At 36.4% G+C, this 17,973-nt stretch overlaps 1 protein-coding gene across 1 annotated transcript; it reads right to left on the bottom strand.

Annotated features, from left to right (window-relative positions):
* Positions 1–3,781: 3,781 nt before the first annotated feature.
* Positions 3,782–17,762, bottom strand: LOC144432918 (hepatocyte growth factor receptor-like). The gene is made up of 18 exons (XM_078121227.1): positions 16,719–17,762; positions 15,790–15,978; positions 15,050–15,190; positions 13,156–13,370; positions 12,651–12,777; positions 12,019–12,155; positions 10,676–10,849; positions 10,101–10,209; positions 9,604–9,933; positions 9,149–9,322; positions 8,547–8,859; positions 7,841–7,954; positions 7,104–7,184; positions 6,172–6,353; positions 5,157–5,266; positions 4,639–4,801; positions 4,188–4,324; positions 3,782–3,947 (listed from the first exon to the last, which is right to left on the bottom strand). Exons 1-18 carry the CDS (start codon positions 17,760–17,762, stop codon positions 3,782–3,784), a joined length of 3,906 nt encoding a protein of 1,301 aa, XP_077977353.1.
* Positions 17,763–17,973: the final 211 nt, after the last annotated feature.

A 17,973-nucleotide genomic window follows, 5' to 3' on the forward strand; every position in this document is an offset into this window, starting at 1 on the left:
ATGTCCCTTGTGAAAGGAGAGGTACATTGCTAGACCGATTCCCGACTTAATCCGTCTGCAAGCAGGACCACTACTATCTAGTTATATAACTCTGAGGTTATGCACACACCACTCACCATATGTATCCGTCAGATCATGGACGTATCACACATGTGACCCAGGATTTCGACACCGAGAGTTCCGACTATCTTCTGTAAGATGTTCAACTGCAAAACCGAACGTCTACGGTATATTCGAGATGCACACGACCTTCTTTATATACACTAGTGAGCAAGTATTTGGCGATATCGAATACACTGTCTTCTGCAGACACCGACAATATTCAGCATGTGGCACGCCTTATTCTTCTTCAGTACCAACAACAGAAGTTAGGAAAGGAAAGTGGTGACCTCACGACCTTTCACCTTTGTCGGAATAAGGGTACACACTTTGCATAATCGAAATGTATGCATATCGCATCGAGCCTCTCCGGTCTGTGTGGTACGGTCAGGGTGCGATGTACGGTACGCCCTCGTCGATATCACCAACGAGCAACCCCAGCAAACTTGAACTATGCACATCAATACACATGCATGTATCCTCCTATCGTATAAACGTAGTTATATCCGCGCTGCTGGCTTTGTTTTCAGCTGAACACGCTCAAAACTTTTTTTCCCATGAAAATACAGGTACCTGTAGTAACCCCCCTCCTCTCCGCTGTAATTGTAAACACAGCGTGTGCATATTATGCAAATTAGCACTGAACCTGACAATACGATACGCGATGACACATATACATAGCTACTCGTTCGGTTTAATTACAACTATAATATTGTAGTAGGTCGATTTCAGCTCAAAGTCACGTCGTATCTACCTATCATTGTGGCACATGCTGGCCGAACCATACGCAGCACAGTGCCCATCCACTGTCTATATTAATATTCATACCATTCAAGACAAGCGCACGATTTTACATGACAAATAGTTGCATTTATACTACAACTGCCGACATCAGACCATAGACGAACGGAACCTGTTACAGACAGGGAAAGTTAGCAACTGACTTGGATTAATAACACTTGTCACAGCATGTAGGAAGCACAGAGATTTGTATTACATGCCATCATTTGATGGGAAGACTTTTATGGCTATTTAACATAACTGTACACTAGAAACAAATCTCCTGTTCCCCTGTTATTTCATGTACACATAAAGAGGCCATAAAACTGTTCTTATCAAACCATGGTGTGCAATACAAGTCTCTGCTGTACCAACATGCTGAACCAAGTGTTATTAATCAAAATCATTTGTTGTTTGTAAAAGGTTCCATTCGCGATTCGATCATGGTCTGATGTCGGCATTTGTATGGCATGACAGAACTTGATTTCTTTGACAGAACTGGAGACGCACCGATCGATGAAGAGGAGACCAGTCTCCTTTTTTTGTTTTTAAATGTGTGGTTCAATATATCTAAATAAACAAAACTTTAAAAAAATGTTTAAACTGTTTGTTATTGTACGAACAAGAAATGATAAATAATATTCTTTATAGTTGTCTGAGGTAATGGCAATAGCCAAAAGTTGTACAGCTAATTACCCAATCATAATGACAACATTCATTTACATACACCCCCCCCCCCTATGTCTCGACCCCAATTAAGATCCCATTTGATCTCAGCCAATCCAGGCGTTACTCATATACATGTAGTTGATAAAACTATTTCTATCAAAATTAGGCTAGATAAAACTAGGCAAATGTTGACAGAAAGTCGGTCACATACATTATCTTCTAACTACTACCAATATTGATGTATAGAGATAAGATGTATAGACCCGTTGTGGTGTGATACGTTGCAGTTTGAAATATTTACCATCAAACTATGAAATGCAGTTCTCTGCATGATGCAATTACCGATTTTTAACTTATGTGCTGTTTTATGGCTTTCACTATCATCGCAATGTCAATACCACCGGTACCACTCACTGGAGTTTAGAGTCTGTGGACAACAAATTCTTGAATGGACAAATACGTTGTTGCTGAGTTCGCTGCGCTGCGCTGTTGTCAAATAATTATCGCTTGAAGTACTAGCATTTTTATGCGTGTAATAGGTCACAAAATGAACTATGTGAAATTTAGGGAAATCAAACGTAGGTTTTTCGATGCACTCAATTAACTAATCATTCATTGATTTTAAACCAAATGCTAAACAGAGTTGGCCTGGGAACATGACGAATGACGAATAGATTGCAAGCTCAACCACTGCGGGCGCTCTTCTCATCCCTGACCCAGCCAATAAATGTATTAATCAATCGTACTCTGACGAGTAGTCTTGATTTCAGTAGTTATTGATTAACATTTCGTACATATCTCATCATCTATATGTCTATGTGTCTATGTCTTGTGAAGTACAGTGCCCATTTCGTATATATAAACTATTGCTAAAACTTCACTGAACGTTTGATGATTCTGTTCTCTGTTTACATAGTCCCAGTTCTGGTCTTTAAATGTGTTCTTAATTTCTGGATGTCATTTCCATCGCTTGGTATATAACTGTCGATTGCTTTCAAGTCGGCGCATCAAAAGAATGTCAGAGGAACATGATGAAAGTGTTACTCTTGATGTGGTATGGTCACCATCTCGAGATCACGGTAAATACCTGGAGTTAGCTACCGAGGAACATACTTTGTCATTTCTCTATTTCATATGTTTATAACACCTGTAGATACATTAAATTTACATTCATTAATAGACAGTCTTTTGTATGTAATAATTACCACGACTGTCGTAATGATTTGGTGACATAGTTAAATCTGGTAAAGTTAGTTCCTAAAAGAAATGCCATACCTTCTCTTTCCAACTTGGGGTAGTTCCACTACGTACGAGGACATTTGAGTCACGTGTTCGAGAAAGATGTGCTTGCTACTCACTAAAAATCACAACAATAGTCACAAATGAATTGGTACATATCTTGTACGCTTTTATTAACAAATTACTGACACGAAAATGATGGAAAAGATCCACGTATATCATAATTTTGATCCCGACTTGATATCTGAAAGAATCGTCAAACATGAAATATCGACATATTATTCTTTCAAATGAATTATTAACAATAACTTTAATACGTAAAATGTATGTAACTGATGCTTTGAAATAAACGTACCATATGCATAAAATAAAATGTTCAACCAAATATTATAACTTGAGTTTGATAATATGACAAAGTATAGCTCTCTAAATATAGTTTAAACCCAAACCTATGATATTTTAGTCAAATAAACATTGTAAAATGTCGAATTGATAAACATGAATAAGAAATTCATTATTATATGTATAAACCCCTTAACTATAACAACAACAGCGAAATGGTCAATGTCATACATTATCTCGATAATTCGCTGCATGTATTTTTTTTCTAAAGGAACTACCCACCTCCCTTAAACGATGTCTTTCGAAAAACGATATCCTGCTACGCATTATAAAAACCAATGCCATTAAATTTTTAAAAAAAACATGTACTCAAAGATAAAAAAAAAGACCAAAGAATTGCTCATTTTTCATTTTTAAAAATTATGGTTCACTTAGACGGTTTCGATTGATGCAATATTTACACTATCCGTCAATTAATTGCACACCCAAAGATTTTGACTTTTCAGTAGATGTTGATATTTAATGACAGCAAAAGCTTCCTAGAATTATTAGCCAACATCTGTTGCTATGGGTTACACATAACATACGGCATGGGTGTAGTGAACAACTTGGCGCAGTCATTAATTAGTCCATATGGCAGACCGCAAATAACTCAATCAGAGAGAGCCATATAATATGGACTTTGTACAGGTTGTAAATAATAATTTTCGTCGTCTTGTTCTCCATTACTGAGCAGGTCTAGTAGTTGTTGGCATATATCATTAAAGTCAGGACGCTGAGAAGGATCTTGGTGCCAACATTTCAGTAAAAGTTCATACCTGCAATTATACAAATGTCGATATTATTAGACTAAATCAAATATAATGTGTCGGTCTTACAGTTTATACTAGTCGATTTCGTTTATACATAAACATATCGTACTGCACTCTACAAACTTCCAGCTAGTCACCAACAATGAGATTATATGTCATTTACATATACGAGATACTGACAATCCCTCCCTTGTTACCTTGGGAACATGTCAGAATTGTTCTGCAAGACAAAACGTTGATACTCACATAGTATCGAGAGCATATGCAGGCTGGGGAAGACGCTTTCCTTTCTCGAGGTAGTTAGGAATATCCCAATTATCCACACTGGCGTAAGGCAGCTCCCCTCTTGTCAGCAATTCCCACACTAGGATACCGTATGACCACTGATAAAGAAGATGGCGTGTCAGAATATAACAGATTATTCATATACTGACAGTAGCAAAAACATTCCTTTATATATTTTTTGTTACTAACAAAATTTGGTTTCAATAAACCTTTCTTGGAAAAAATTGATTTTTAATTTGGAAGAGATGGACTTAAAAGATTGATGAGAAATCAACTTGGAAGCATCGGCGTAGAACACAGATATAAAGATGACTGCAATAGTGCAGTTATATACATTTACGTTTCGTCTGTGCAAAATGCTGTAGGCTAAGGACAGCACAACATCATATCTATTCGTAATTGAGTTACCTACCACGTCTGTCTTCACATTGTATATATTGTTCTTAATACTTTCCAGTGACATCCATCGAATCGGTAACTTGGCCTTTTTATCTTCACTGGCGTAGTACTCTCGTTCATAAATATCACGTGATAATCCAAAATCGGAAACCTTTATCGTTTCTGACTCATCAACCCTGGTGAAAATATTGAAAAAACGCATGTATCAATACGAATAGTCAAAACAAAACATGCAACGAGGTGACTATGATAACACGAATTGTTTTGTTATATGATATTACGTCTTCAACCCATCGACCATCGTCATGGCACCTTCAAAGACGTATATCCACCAGACCATAAAATTTGTGAACATTCATTACTTATAAAAAATACTGAACAGTAGAGTAAAAGAAGCCAAAGCTTCATATTTCGTTGCGTCAGCAGAAATGTGTGCTCTGGCTTGCGACAGTGGCTTCCTACAGGATGAATCATTGTTCGTCGGACGAAATGTTGAACTAGTATACTTTATTACGCTTGACTAATACTCACATGCAGTTTCTGGCAGCCAGGTCACGGTGGACGAATTTCAAGGAAGCTAGGTACTCCATCCCTTGAGCTACGTTTATCGAATAAGTGAGAAGTTTGCCCACCGTAAGTTCCTGTTGTTTTGTGAAATAAAGGAAGATGAGATCATTTGTTATATTAACATTTGACATATTTAAAAAAAAAAAAGAGTTTTTCTTCTCCGGTCATTTTCTGGCTTCTCTTTCGAATGCCTTGACAAAGACATTGCAAAAGTACAAAGTATGCGTAATGGCAACGTTTTACGTCAATCCATAGATGAATATTAATACAGACAGGTTTGTAACCACACACGACTAGTATATCCACAGATATACCATAAGTATAAGTAGTAGCCACTTTAAATTTGTTAGACTTTTGTACTCTATAGTGGCCGGCTAAGCTTAGACCTACAAATTGTCTGCGAACTTCATTTAGGTCTGAGTGACCAAATAGTGAATTAAAATGTTGATTTATGGGTATTGCACATGATGAAAATTCAAACAGTGCTATCTGCATTGTAATTCTTTTTTGCATGCAGGTGGGTTATTTAAAATCAAATTATGCAAAGCTCAAGAGTCACCAATAATGGCTTCTTCTACAACAAGAAAGTGAACGAATTTCGTTTAATACACACTAGAAATTTGATTTACAGAGTATAAAAAATTTCGCAATGGAGAGATAAATTTGCCAAATTACTAATGGGATACAAACTTAAATAAACTGCAATATACTGCAAGGCAATGCAAAGTAAGTAGTAAACGTAAATGTATTGCTACAGATATGCTGATCGAGGTCTTCAATTTTATGCCGTAGGTGGCGCTTTTCAAAAGTTATTCCGTCGGGCGTCTCTAACATCATGCATCACTATTGACTATTGTACGGGTCAGATTCAATAGACACCAAAAGACAGACACAAATGAACTGGTGTTGTAAAGAAACTGTATGACAAATTAGACGAACGTGTGCCAATATTCGTATTTTGACAAATGTATGTACTTACCCGCTCTGGTTTTTCTATGAACGACTTCAAGTCACCATGTTTCATGTAGGGTAATACAATAAGAGGACTCTGGTCTTCATCAATACATACACCAATCAAACTCAGCACATTAGGATGATCAAAGTCTTTCATCATTATACCTTCCTCCAAGAATTTACGTACATCTTCAATGTCGGTATTTTCTGTGAAATAACAGGATTCGCACTACATGTTATAACCGTTACAAATGAATCGTGCCACGAACTATTCAATCACTTCATGAAATGATACGTACATACAAGTATTGGCTACGACCATTGAACCAACAAATCGACGTTGTCAGTCACTAGTTCAATTTCACACTATGTGGGCAAGGCAAGGTGGTACGCCACAGCATAGATCGGGTCTAGAATACTGTTTTAGGCCCGCGTTAATTATTAAATTTTTACTTATTGAATAAAACTATAAATCGAGGGATTCCGTGTATATTTATTTGAATGGTGTTAGGATCACACTTGTATTCCATTGCCGTCATAGCTAGAAATGAACATGTACTTAAGTGTTAAGTGTTCACTGTCAAGTTCAATGACTTTACATTAATGATCTCACGTTCATTGGCATTGAATGACATTTGTCGTACTTACACTTCGTCATCCTCGCCCTTCTTTGCCATTGTATGTAATCGTGCAAGTTCGACATTTAAAAAAAAAATAGAACTTTACTTTTCAAAATACATCTTTTTTAGTTTTGCTCGTAGTAACTTAAAAGATGTGGTAATTTTTTTTTCAAGAGAATAACACAAGGTAATTGCATTGCTGTATTGTCGTCAGGATGTTTAGCTATGCTTGTCTTTGAATACACACTGTTGAATTAATCGACAATGATACGTTGTTCAATCTATATTGCACGTACATGTATGCTACGATTTGGTCTAAAGTGCCGCATTTACTTACTTTTGAGTGATTTAACTGCAACTTGACGAATACCGTTATTCTTGTCTGTAAGTTCGCCTAATACCACTCGACCGAATTGTCCTGAAAAAATAGGGTTGTAATTATAACAGCTTATTATACATGTGTATCTATGGTGGTGGAAGATTTGTAATTATGTGTTTTTGGACCCGATACACTTTTATTGTCATCGAAAACGTCCAGGAATGTTACACCTCTCACTTGAGTTTCATTTGCGATTTCTGGGACTTCCTATAGCTACTCGACCTTCTACAGAAAGGTTTGTTCAAACTATTCTGGATAACGTTGTGCCACATTCTCATCCACGCTGAGCATACCGTTACAGTAACTCAGTCAGTAATGAAGTATAATGTCCAGTAATGACGTACTATAAACTCACTCTTGCCAAGTATATCGTTACTCAGTAATTGAAGTATACCATCCGGAAATGAACAACTATAAATTCACCCTTGCCAAGCATATCGTTACTCAGTAATTGAAGTATACCGTCCAGTAATGACGAACTATAAACTCACCCTTGCCAAGCATATCGTTACTCAGTAACTGAAGTATACCATCCGGAAATGACGTACTATAAACTCACCCTTGCCAAGCATATCGTTACAGAGTAATTGAAGTGTACCATCCAGTAATGACGTACTATAAACTCACCCTTGCCAAGCATATCGTTACTCAGTAATTGAAGTATACCATCCGGAAATGACGTACTATAAACTCACCCTTGCCAAGCATATCGTTACTCAGTAATTGAAGTTTATCATTTGATATCAAAGCATCCTGTACTTGTAGACGTAACCCATCTTCTAGCTGTTCCATGACAGTTTCACGTTTGCCTTCATCAAAGAACACGTAAACATATTTTATTATATTACAAGTACATTATATTGTGTCTATTATGCAGTTAACTTTGAAGATGGTAAAATCTCAAATCGAAATACTGAGCAGGAATTCCACAAATAACAGTTACAGCCCGGACAAAAAAAAACATGGTGACAGGGCTTTCAGTGTTGCTTCACCAATTTTATGTAATGCTCTCCCTCTCCAAATCCGTCATTGTAATAATTTTAATGTTTTTAAACGTATGCTGAAAACACATCTTTTTAATCTTGCCTTCTTTTAGATGTCACCGTTTTATTTAGTTTTTGTACTTTTTGAGTGTTTTGTATTTTAAGTGACTCTGATCACTGTCTCTCTCTTGATTTTAGCCGCTATATAAATTTCTATTATTATTATTCTTAATATTATTATAATATCATCATGAATTTTCACCATGGTTACAGAAGCATGATATAATGCACAATAAATCGAAAATGTGAGGATCGATGCAAATGTCCGCAATAGAACATCTATCTGTTTTATTGACATGATAGACGGTGTTTTTGAATATTATTAATCAAGAGTGAGATTCGCATTTTGCACACATACCTTTCCCGCTAGAATATATGTTAACAAGGCCCCCTTCGAGGTCCTGACCAGGAATGTATGATACTGTAGAGGTTGGTCCATCTATTTGGTAATCGTTGTCTTTTGATCTCTTAAAATTGTTCTTTTCCACATGCTTTCGACGTCTGACTCGACGAAGGACAAAAAAGGCTATGGCAGCTAGAGCTATGACCACCAACAGAATGACACAAACCGCAATTGCGATTACCCATCCTTGAATACCCGATGTGGAGGCCGACTGTTGGTAGACTATGTATCCAATATGATAGACCTTGGAACCTGAACCAACTCTTACCTGTCATGCAAAGTATGAAAAGCAGAGAGAATGAGTTTGTTAAGACAGTACAGCAACGTTATGAATACATTCTGTAATTGTCAAGATAAAACATTCAAAAAACATTGAAAAGTTACCAACATTACCTTGGGTAATACATTGTTAAAACTATTTACATGTTTGTTGTAAAATTTCCTTGTAAAAAAACAACATTTGTAACACACATTTCTGTATATCGTTTTGTCTCTCTACATCACATCATCTTACGTTACGTTTGCATTAAATCCAATGACAGGTAGACAGAACTTACTGAAACATGTGGTAAGCCGTGGTCGGTAGCATAATCATGTCTGATTGGGGGTTGGATATCAGGTAGTCTGCATGTTAATTGTGTGCGATACAGGGATATGATTGGTTGACAGAAATCCAATCCAACTTCAACTCTCAAGTCTTCTTTCGTAGCTCCACAATTCAGCCTCTCTCCCTGACAAATAACACACCAATGATCTTTTCAGTTTATTACAAAGACGATTTTTGTGTTAACTTTCAAACCTACGAGGAACGACTTAAAGTACATGTAATTCAAATGTAGGTGTACAAATCTTCCAACTAAGGCGATACAAAAGAGTGGCTCTTTATACGAATATTAAAATTGCTTGATTTGAATGGAGACTCTGCAAGTTGATCTTACATTATGGTTTGATGACTAGCAATGATGAACGTTATGTATCTGTAATATATATGATGTAAGTATGAGTGATTTACCTCTATTACAAGGTATGGATTGTTTGCTGTGTTCGAAGAGGTGATATTCCTGGAACCCTCGAACGAATAAAACACTGGATCCCTGGCTACTGTTAGGGTGGTATATTGCTGGTCTAGGTATTGATCGATGTATGATGGAAGCCAAGCTTCAACTCCGTCCATGATAAACCCAATTTGAAATTCTACGGGTTCTCCACTGGCAGTGCGTGTAACAAAATAACACTCCTCGTCATCAGTACTACGTTTAACGGTAGTCTCTTCTAACGCGGTGGATATAACGATTTCTGGAGAAGGACATGTCATTGACGTAGAGTTCCAAACATTGCAGGCCTGGGTTACAGATAAACGAAAATAGAAGAAAAGGAATGATAGCTAGTAAAACATTCATATGTAGTTTTCTAAGGGTGGTTTTTAAATAAAAGAGATAAAATAACATTGCCGATCCCATATACACATTAGGAGGTATATAATAATTCTGTACCTGTATCTGTACTTACGTTTTTGAATTCACCAGCAAAGCTGCCATTGATAGACATCACCACAACAAACTGTGGTCTTGCAATAGAATCTAGATTCGTACCAGTTATGTATTGTAATTCTCCACCACTGTTAATATGATTAGAAGTATTCACATGTTATTTATTATTGAATCCTTACTTATATAGTTAATCATATACATGTATAGTTTTGCAATATTTATAATACATTCACTTGAAATATGTGTAATAATGAGTAGTTATTACAGTCTCCTTACATTGTAGCCACATTTTGGTTTTGGTTTTAGAAAACTCCCTTTAGTTCCAAATACTGGGTTCGTAATTATGATGGCAATTTGGTTTGTTTAATATATATATATATATATATATATATATATATATTTGTAAATTTAATAACACAGTAATCTTTCCAGATTTAGAATCAGGAATTCACTTTTATTGTTACTGCACACGTGAACTTATACCCAATGAATATAATGAATCGTTCTTACGCGGCCACCCTGTCAGCCTACCCAACAAATGTTATGTATACAGAATTACATACAATTATGGTCACCACATTATTGTATACATACCCAACAAATGTCCTCAGGGGATAGATTTGTTCAATGAACGGGTCTTCTGTGTATGTATATCGTCGAATCGATTCCACTGTGTACAGTCTCTCGTATGTGATAATCACGCGTGACTGCATAGGATCCGGTACTCTTCCCGTGATACAAAACAGGCTGTCTTCGGTAGAGTGAGCCCTGAACACACGATACATACCAAGAAAAACGACTGATTACAAGTGCGAGACCTAAAGGTCATTAAAACGAGCATGAAGAAACCACTGGTAGGCACACATTGTCAATGTTGCTGAAAGACAACAATGAGTTACTCAAGTAAACCTAAACAAGGGAATTTGATACCTTTCAGACTGTCTTCAACGTGTAAACTAAATAACATTTCTTCTTTTTTTCTCAACGCATGGTTATGAATCAACTTTTTTGTCAGAATGCTTACATAGTCATGTCAAAAGGTCAATGAATTAATAGGACTCAATTCCGACACCCACTTTTCTTCCACAGAGAGTAGCAGAGTGTACGGGTTACATGTAAGTTCATGTTTAATGCTACTGTAGATTTAGATCTGTGAATCAGATATACTAGTACAATACTAAGACTCTCGATTATGTTAAAAGTGATTTTGTAGTATTTTTAATGAATATTGGAAGGTTTTTTTTTTCTTTTTATTTTCAAAGAAGTGATTATTGTATTACATGTGCATTCTTCTAATATTAGCAAAAGAGTGTTTGCTTTTTGTAATTACAAACATTATAAACAAACTATTCACTACGTACACTCTCTATGATCACACTAGATCATGTCCATAACCATCATGACATTACAAGACATCATATCTACATTTCACATTACATTCGACACTACAAAAAAAACAAAAATCTAGTGAGGAATTCGCGTGTTTCTGTTTGCATTACATTTTATATTATTGTACCGCACCGCATTGCATTACATTACATTACATTACATTGCACTGCACCACATTACATTACATTACATAACATTTCAGAGCATTGCATTGCATTACATTATATTGGATTGTTATATTACATTACCCATCATTACATTACGTTACACTGCATTGTTATCAATTACACTACATTACATTGCATTGCACTGCACTGCATTATATTATATTACGTTGAATTACATTACATATCATTGCATTACATTACATTACACTACATTACATTACATTACATTACATTACATTACATTACATACATTACATTACATTACATTACATTACATTACATTACATTACATTACATTACATCTTATAAGAGAGTGGCACGTCTGAATACTTTCGAATTCAGTATTTTTCTCAATTTCGGAATAACTAGTGTTATGATTACCTCAGAAGTTGACATCTTACTCCACCAATCCTTGCATCGATAGAATTTCCAGTCAGTAAGTGATCGCCTATTAATTCAACCAGAGTTCCGCCAGACCTTGGTCCCAATATCGGAGTAAAGTCTCTGAGTTGAGGAAACTGTGGGCGATATAGTTTCAGAAGTATTAATAAAACAGATTAACAGCATAGTGCGATACTTCTAGTAACAATTCTAAATCATTAAAACTTCCGGAACCGAATACTGAAGAATAAAGATGTAATTCTATAAGTAAGTTACGTCCCCTAAAATACAGAACGTAATGTATTAGACAACACTACTCTATAACTAACGACTTCAATATGTACCCCTCTTCACAGCAGTTGCTATTTAAACAAGATTTTGCTTTTCAAGTAATTCTTCTCTTAGGAGACCGCTTTTAGAATTATCGAGCGTAAACTATTCCGGGCGCATAGTGAAAGTTTAGTGCTGCAACATACAACTTAACATGCTTGTGTAACACATAAAATTGCTTCTTTAACTACTGATACATTCCGTGTTTTGATGACTACTATGGTTGAAAAATGATATCAACAATCAGCTCAAACATTCACTTTGCAATGCAAGCTTTAGAACACTCTTAAAATATTGCTCACCGTAAACTCAAACGAATCTGTTGAATTGAGTATTATGTTGGAAAAGGCTGACCAATGAAAGAAAGATACTGATACCGGGGCTTCGAATTCAAATAGTGGTGACATCACGGAACAGCTGAGAGAATAGCTGGAAATGAGAATATATATGATGTAAGATTTCTACATAATTATCTGGAATTTGAAAATCACAATTGAAACTGTGGAAGCTGTCAAAAACCGAAGTGTGCTATATATCGTCCATTAAAAAAAAGCACGATGTCAGACTGAAGAGAGACAAATCGTTGATAAATTCAATAAACAAGTATTGCAGTTTTTAGAAGTTTGAGACTTTTGGTCATAAGTGATGTTACAACTACTGCCATCTCTTGTGTTTTGGGACTTTCACAAGAATTATGACATGTTGCCAATCCAAACTTAAACTTATAAAGCTGTCATTATAGTAGGTGCTATAGCTAGAAATCAAACCACAAGCTGTCAATCCATTGGTATAAAAGTGTTTGCTTACCTGTGGTTTGACGGAAGAAACTCAGAATCGGAATAGCTGTCGTACAGATAGTCATAATCAGAGGACAAAACGGAGACGTTCTCACATTGCACCAAATAACTGATAAAGATTCGAATGGAGCTTTCCGATTCCGAGTGTATCGGCAAGGGCATCTCACTCGCTATGTTAATCGTTAGGTTGGTTGAACCAGTTACTAGTCCAGCCTCTGGAGAAAACTACAACGAACAATGTAAATGCATGTATTGTTTGTTTGTTTGTTTGTTTGTTTGTTTGTTTGTGTGTGTTTGTTTGTTTGTTTGTTTGTTTGTTTACACTAATGTATGGAGGTCTAAAACATTTCACCTGTCCTTTCATTTTGTGTGCTATTCAACGTTATAGTACAGCATAGTAGGGATATTTGGAATGAATATAACGGACGGTATGTCGTATAGAAATATTTCCATGTCACATTTCAATGGCATTTCCACATCTTACCCTCGTACATTAAAAATAACTACTCACGAATTGAAGGAACTGTATACACATATTGTCCAATAGGTATAAAATTATATTGCACTGAACCAAGGTTGACTTTGACAGGTCTACCGTCTATGCGAAATGTTTGTGGTACATGATACATGATGGCTCTCAAGTTCTGATTATTTATTAATCTAGTCGATCGTTCTCATCATCAAATACGTGTATGTATGTATGTATGTATGTATGTATGTATGCATGTATGTATGTATGTATGTATGTATGTATGTATGTATGTATGTATGTATGTATGTATGTATGTATGAATGTATGTATTATGTATGTATGTATGTATGTATGTATGTATGTATGTGCATGCATATATATATCTTAGATAAAGGTGTCTCACTGGGGAGAACAGTGCTGAATGCAATGTGTGTAGCATAGCATAGCATTAAGCTATCAAGCTAAAAAAAAACGTTTAAGAAATGGTAAATAACGACAACTTAACGTGTTGTAAAAGTATGCAAATGGTCTTACCTGAATCCAATAATCACCAACAAGTTCGATATATAGACATACAGGACTTATTGAAGCATCATCTCGATAAAAGGAGTATGCATGTTGTTGTAACCATTCAGCCCTCGGACAGAATGGCTCTAGCGTACACCTATATAATATGAAAGTGTGTAATATTATTTGATGTGATGTTGATGTGGTAAAATGATTTTAGGTTTTGATAATTGTGAGCTAACCTCCGAAAATAACCCTGAAAGTAGCTGCTTCAGTATATATATGCCGAATCCCATCTATTTCTATGTACGTGAATATCTGTTGGCAATGCTTGTCTGTCTGTCTGTCTGTCTGTCTGTCTGTCTGTCTGTCTGTCTGTCTGTGTCTATCTGTCCGTGTCTGTCTGTATGTCTGTCTGTGTCTATCTGTCTGTATGTATGTCTGTCTGTCTGTCTGTCTGACTGACTGACTGACTGTCTGTCTGTCTGTATTTGTCTTCTATGGACTAATATTAAAACATCACAACTAAAAGTACCTGTTTTGTTGCTTACACCATCCACAATAAGGGTCTGACACACATGAGGTACACGATTCGTATGTGGTGCAGTTGGACAATAGGGCTTTCATCACTCTTGTATTTACCTAATATGAACGCATACATTGTTATTAGTGATGGAATTGAAGTACGCATTGAAGTTGATCATTAATTATCGGTTTACTATTTTGCGATGTTTATACATAATAACAGCAAACTAGAATTTGCCGTCAAAATTCTTAACAGCAGTAGCAATAGCTGTTCACTTTGACACACACTATACATTGTATCACCTTTAAGTTCGTCATACAAACTGACGGGTTTCTACGACATTCCCCATGTACACAATAAACCCCAAAAAAATTGAGAAACCATATCTTTTCTCTTTACCTCAGTTCTTGAGTATGTGGTTACCAGCGTGTAGGTGTGGATATTATCTGGATGTAAAAGTAATTCTTTGCTGATAGTTGGACATACAACCACTTGATAATTATCCGGAACATATTGATGTGCACTCGCTGATATAACATCCTACACAGAAATAAATTAGAATGTTAGATAGTCATAAAAAGACTAAATTATCATCTGGGTATAGTATGAAATAGTTAAATAACAACACATGCCAGCAAGGACAATATCGCCATGGAAATAATGCCTGCACAAGGGTTAGCCTAAAGTGACTCGATTCTGCTCAATGAAAACAAGACCGGCGAGGTGTAATAGCATAGTACAGCATCATGGCTATACGCCACTCGCACAAATAGGACCAATGCTATTTATGATAGGATATCGGCCAACACCCGTGTCTACATACACAGTTCTTTCATTGCATCAAAGTATCACTGCGCATGACATCGGTCAACTTAACTCCCTCTAAATGAACACGTACAGTCGTTATAACTCAGTCCGCTCAGAACACGTTATAGAAACCAAAAATACTGCCTCTTTAGGATAACGAAATCGCCAAACCCAGAACACAATTTAATTTTGTTTTATATGCTTTAACATATTGAAACTGTAAGGTGTATATCTCTCGCTGTGTCTAACTTGGTCAAACAAAATATCAATCTAATAATATAATTTAACAAGATATACAGGAGACGATTCGATATAGTCCTAAGTGCACTTACCATTCCATAGAAAGCTCCACCATCACTATATATGAGAACTGAATGCTTTCCAACGTTAATGACTTCAGCCATTCTTGCTTCGTTAACCCCAAACACGACTTCCCCTACAAGTGGAATGGGTCCAGCGAGGGGTATGGACGGCAAGTTACCTGGTATACCACACTCAACATCGCTTGCTGTTACTTGCTCCTAAAAGAAGTGCAACAAACAAGGCAATATAAAATAAATATAAAATATTACCGGAGGGGAATAAAGGCCCGGGTTCATTACCCGGGTCCATTACTAAACTTTGCATGTAAAATCAAGATCCTGTTCACCGGATTAAACAAACATACAGCTGTAATTGATTGACTTGACTCCTACTTACTTTCTCTTATTATAAAAGTATCATTTTTAAATTATCACATACGATATCATCCTCACGTCCTATGCCAAAATAACAACATATTATCAATCAATAAAATGATAAATTCTTAGTATCAGTTGCCTCCCATCTCTCTCTCTCTCTCTCTCTCTCTCTCTCTCTCTCTCTCTCTCTCTCTCTCTCTCTCTCTCTCTCTCTCTCTCTCTCTCTCTCTCTCTCTCTCTCTCTCTCATACTCATACTCATACGATGGATGTACCTCAGACATTATGAAGATGTGGGAAATGTAATATTCTTAAAACTTGTCACGCCATCGGCAATTAACTTCATCCTGCGTTAACGCAAATCAATTAAAACAAATTTCTAGATGATACATGTTTTATGATAGAATTTGAAACAATGAACAGTCTACAAGATTCTGAACAGAAACTTTGCTAGAGAGTAGAGATTTTGATAATCTAGTTTTGAGAACAAAACATCACTTTTTAAAGTTGATAGGTATGCTAAGTTGAATAGATACTTTTTTAAATTGTACAATATAAGTATCAAAGTTGTCTCCAACTCACATTTATTGGACACTTCACACGTCCATTCCCAGGAACTGCTGACGTCAGATTGCCACCATCCAAACACAGTTGAATGTTATCTCTAAATAATCGTTCAACTTTGGCCATAGAGACAACGCAAACAGCGCCATATGACATAATATAGTAGAGAACATCTTCACTTTCTGTGTAACCAAGACTTTCCGCCATACTTTGACTAGCTTTTGTCATCTGTGCCCAGTTTACTGACTTGTTATAAACTATTTCCACGGAGTCACTGCTTACAGGCACACCTATGCTTCGCTTCTTGAGACTAAGTGTAGCCAGATTTTGACGACACTGTAATGGTATTTCCATGTAGGAACTAAACGTCGTATCCGACTGACAAATACGTGAAATACGTGACGTGTATGTGAAGTCTTGTCCAGTGAGAGGGTATGATCCAATAAAGTATTTATAACCTCTGTGATTGAATGCATAGACGACGTTATCTGCCAAGGAAGAGGGTTCTGCAAAAGATGATATGTAAATGGCTGATAGTTCGTTGGACTGTGGGTTCGATATCAAGTTAAGGTAATTCTTGGTTATAGATGTAGTATTCCTGATTGCAAATTTTGGCGTTTCGCAGTCAGAACTCGTACCATAACCAGGACTGGTTGCTATGTACAGAAGGTCATCGTTCGCTCCTGCAAAGAAAGCTGCAACGTCTGCACCTGTTGGAGTACACGCAGTTTGACTCGGTGCAATGTTTGATACAATGCATTCACTTGGGGGTTGTTGCCCCGCTGTAATAAGAGTTTCCAAGTCATAGGGAGAACAGCGACCATCATTTGTGCAAACAATTATGACATGATTGTTGTAATCAATTATCATAAACTTTATAAAACCAACAACTTTTGCGACGCTCGTCATATTCAGGTTATCATTTGCAAGTCTATATACAATTGATGCGTTCTGTGTAACTGCAACCGATACATAAATGTCGCCCGTATTTCTATCTATAACAGAGTAGGACATCTGACCAGGAATATCGATAATTGCGACAGGTGCCTGAGGTTGTGCCATGGTAACACTAACGACAATAAGCAACAAAAAACTACGGATTAACTCCATTTCAAGGCGTGACGAAGTATATATATCGTAAAACACGTGTTTGTTATTATTCCGTGCTTAGACCCATAACGTTTGCAGGAGTCAGACTCAACACACTCTTCCCATCACCACTGCATCGAGTATCTAGAAAAAGAAAAACAGTACCATATTAGAGTTAAATACT

The sequence above is a fragment of the Glandiceps talaboti genome, chromosome 1 (assembly GCF_964340395.1).
Source record: "Glandiceps talaboti chromosome 1, keGlaTala1.1, whole genome shotgun sequence".
Taxonomy (NCBI): Eukaryota; Metazoa; Hemichordata; class Enteropneusta; family Spengelidae; genus Glandiceps; species Glandiceps talaboti.

What these genes read in the sequence shown, in the direction of transcription:
- LOC144432918 (XM_078121227.1), bottom strand. Translation starts at nt 17,762, where the DNA reads ATGGCACAACCTCAGGCACCTGTCGCAATTATCGATATTCCTGGTCAG. An exon ending in TTTCTTCCGTCAAACCACAG is followed by an intron (nt 12,778 to 13,155) that starts GTAAGCAAACAC and finishes TCTCATTTCCAG; the next exon opens with CTATTCTCTCAGCTGTTCCG. An exon ending in CATATATTCTAGCGGGAAAG is followed by an intron (nt 7,955 to 8,546) that starts GTATGTGTGCAA and finishes TCTTTGATGAAG; the next exon opens with GCAAACGTGAAACTGTCATG.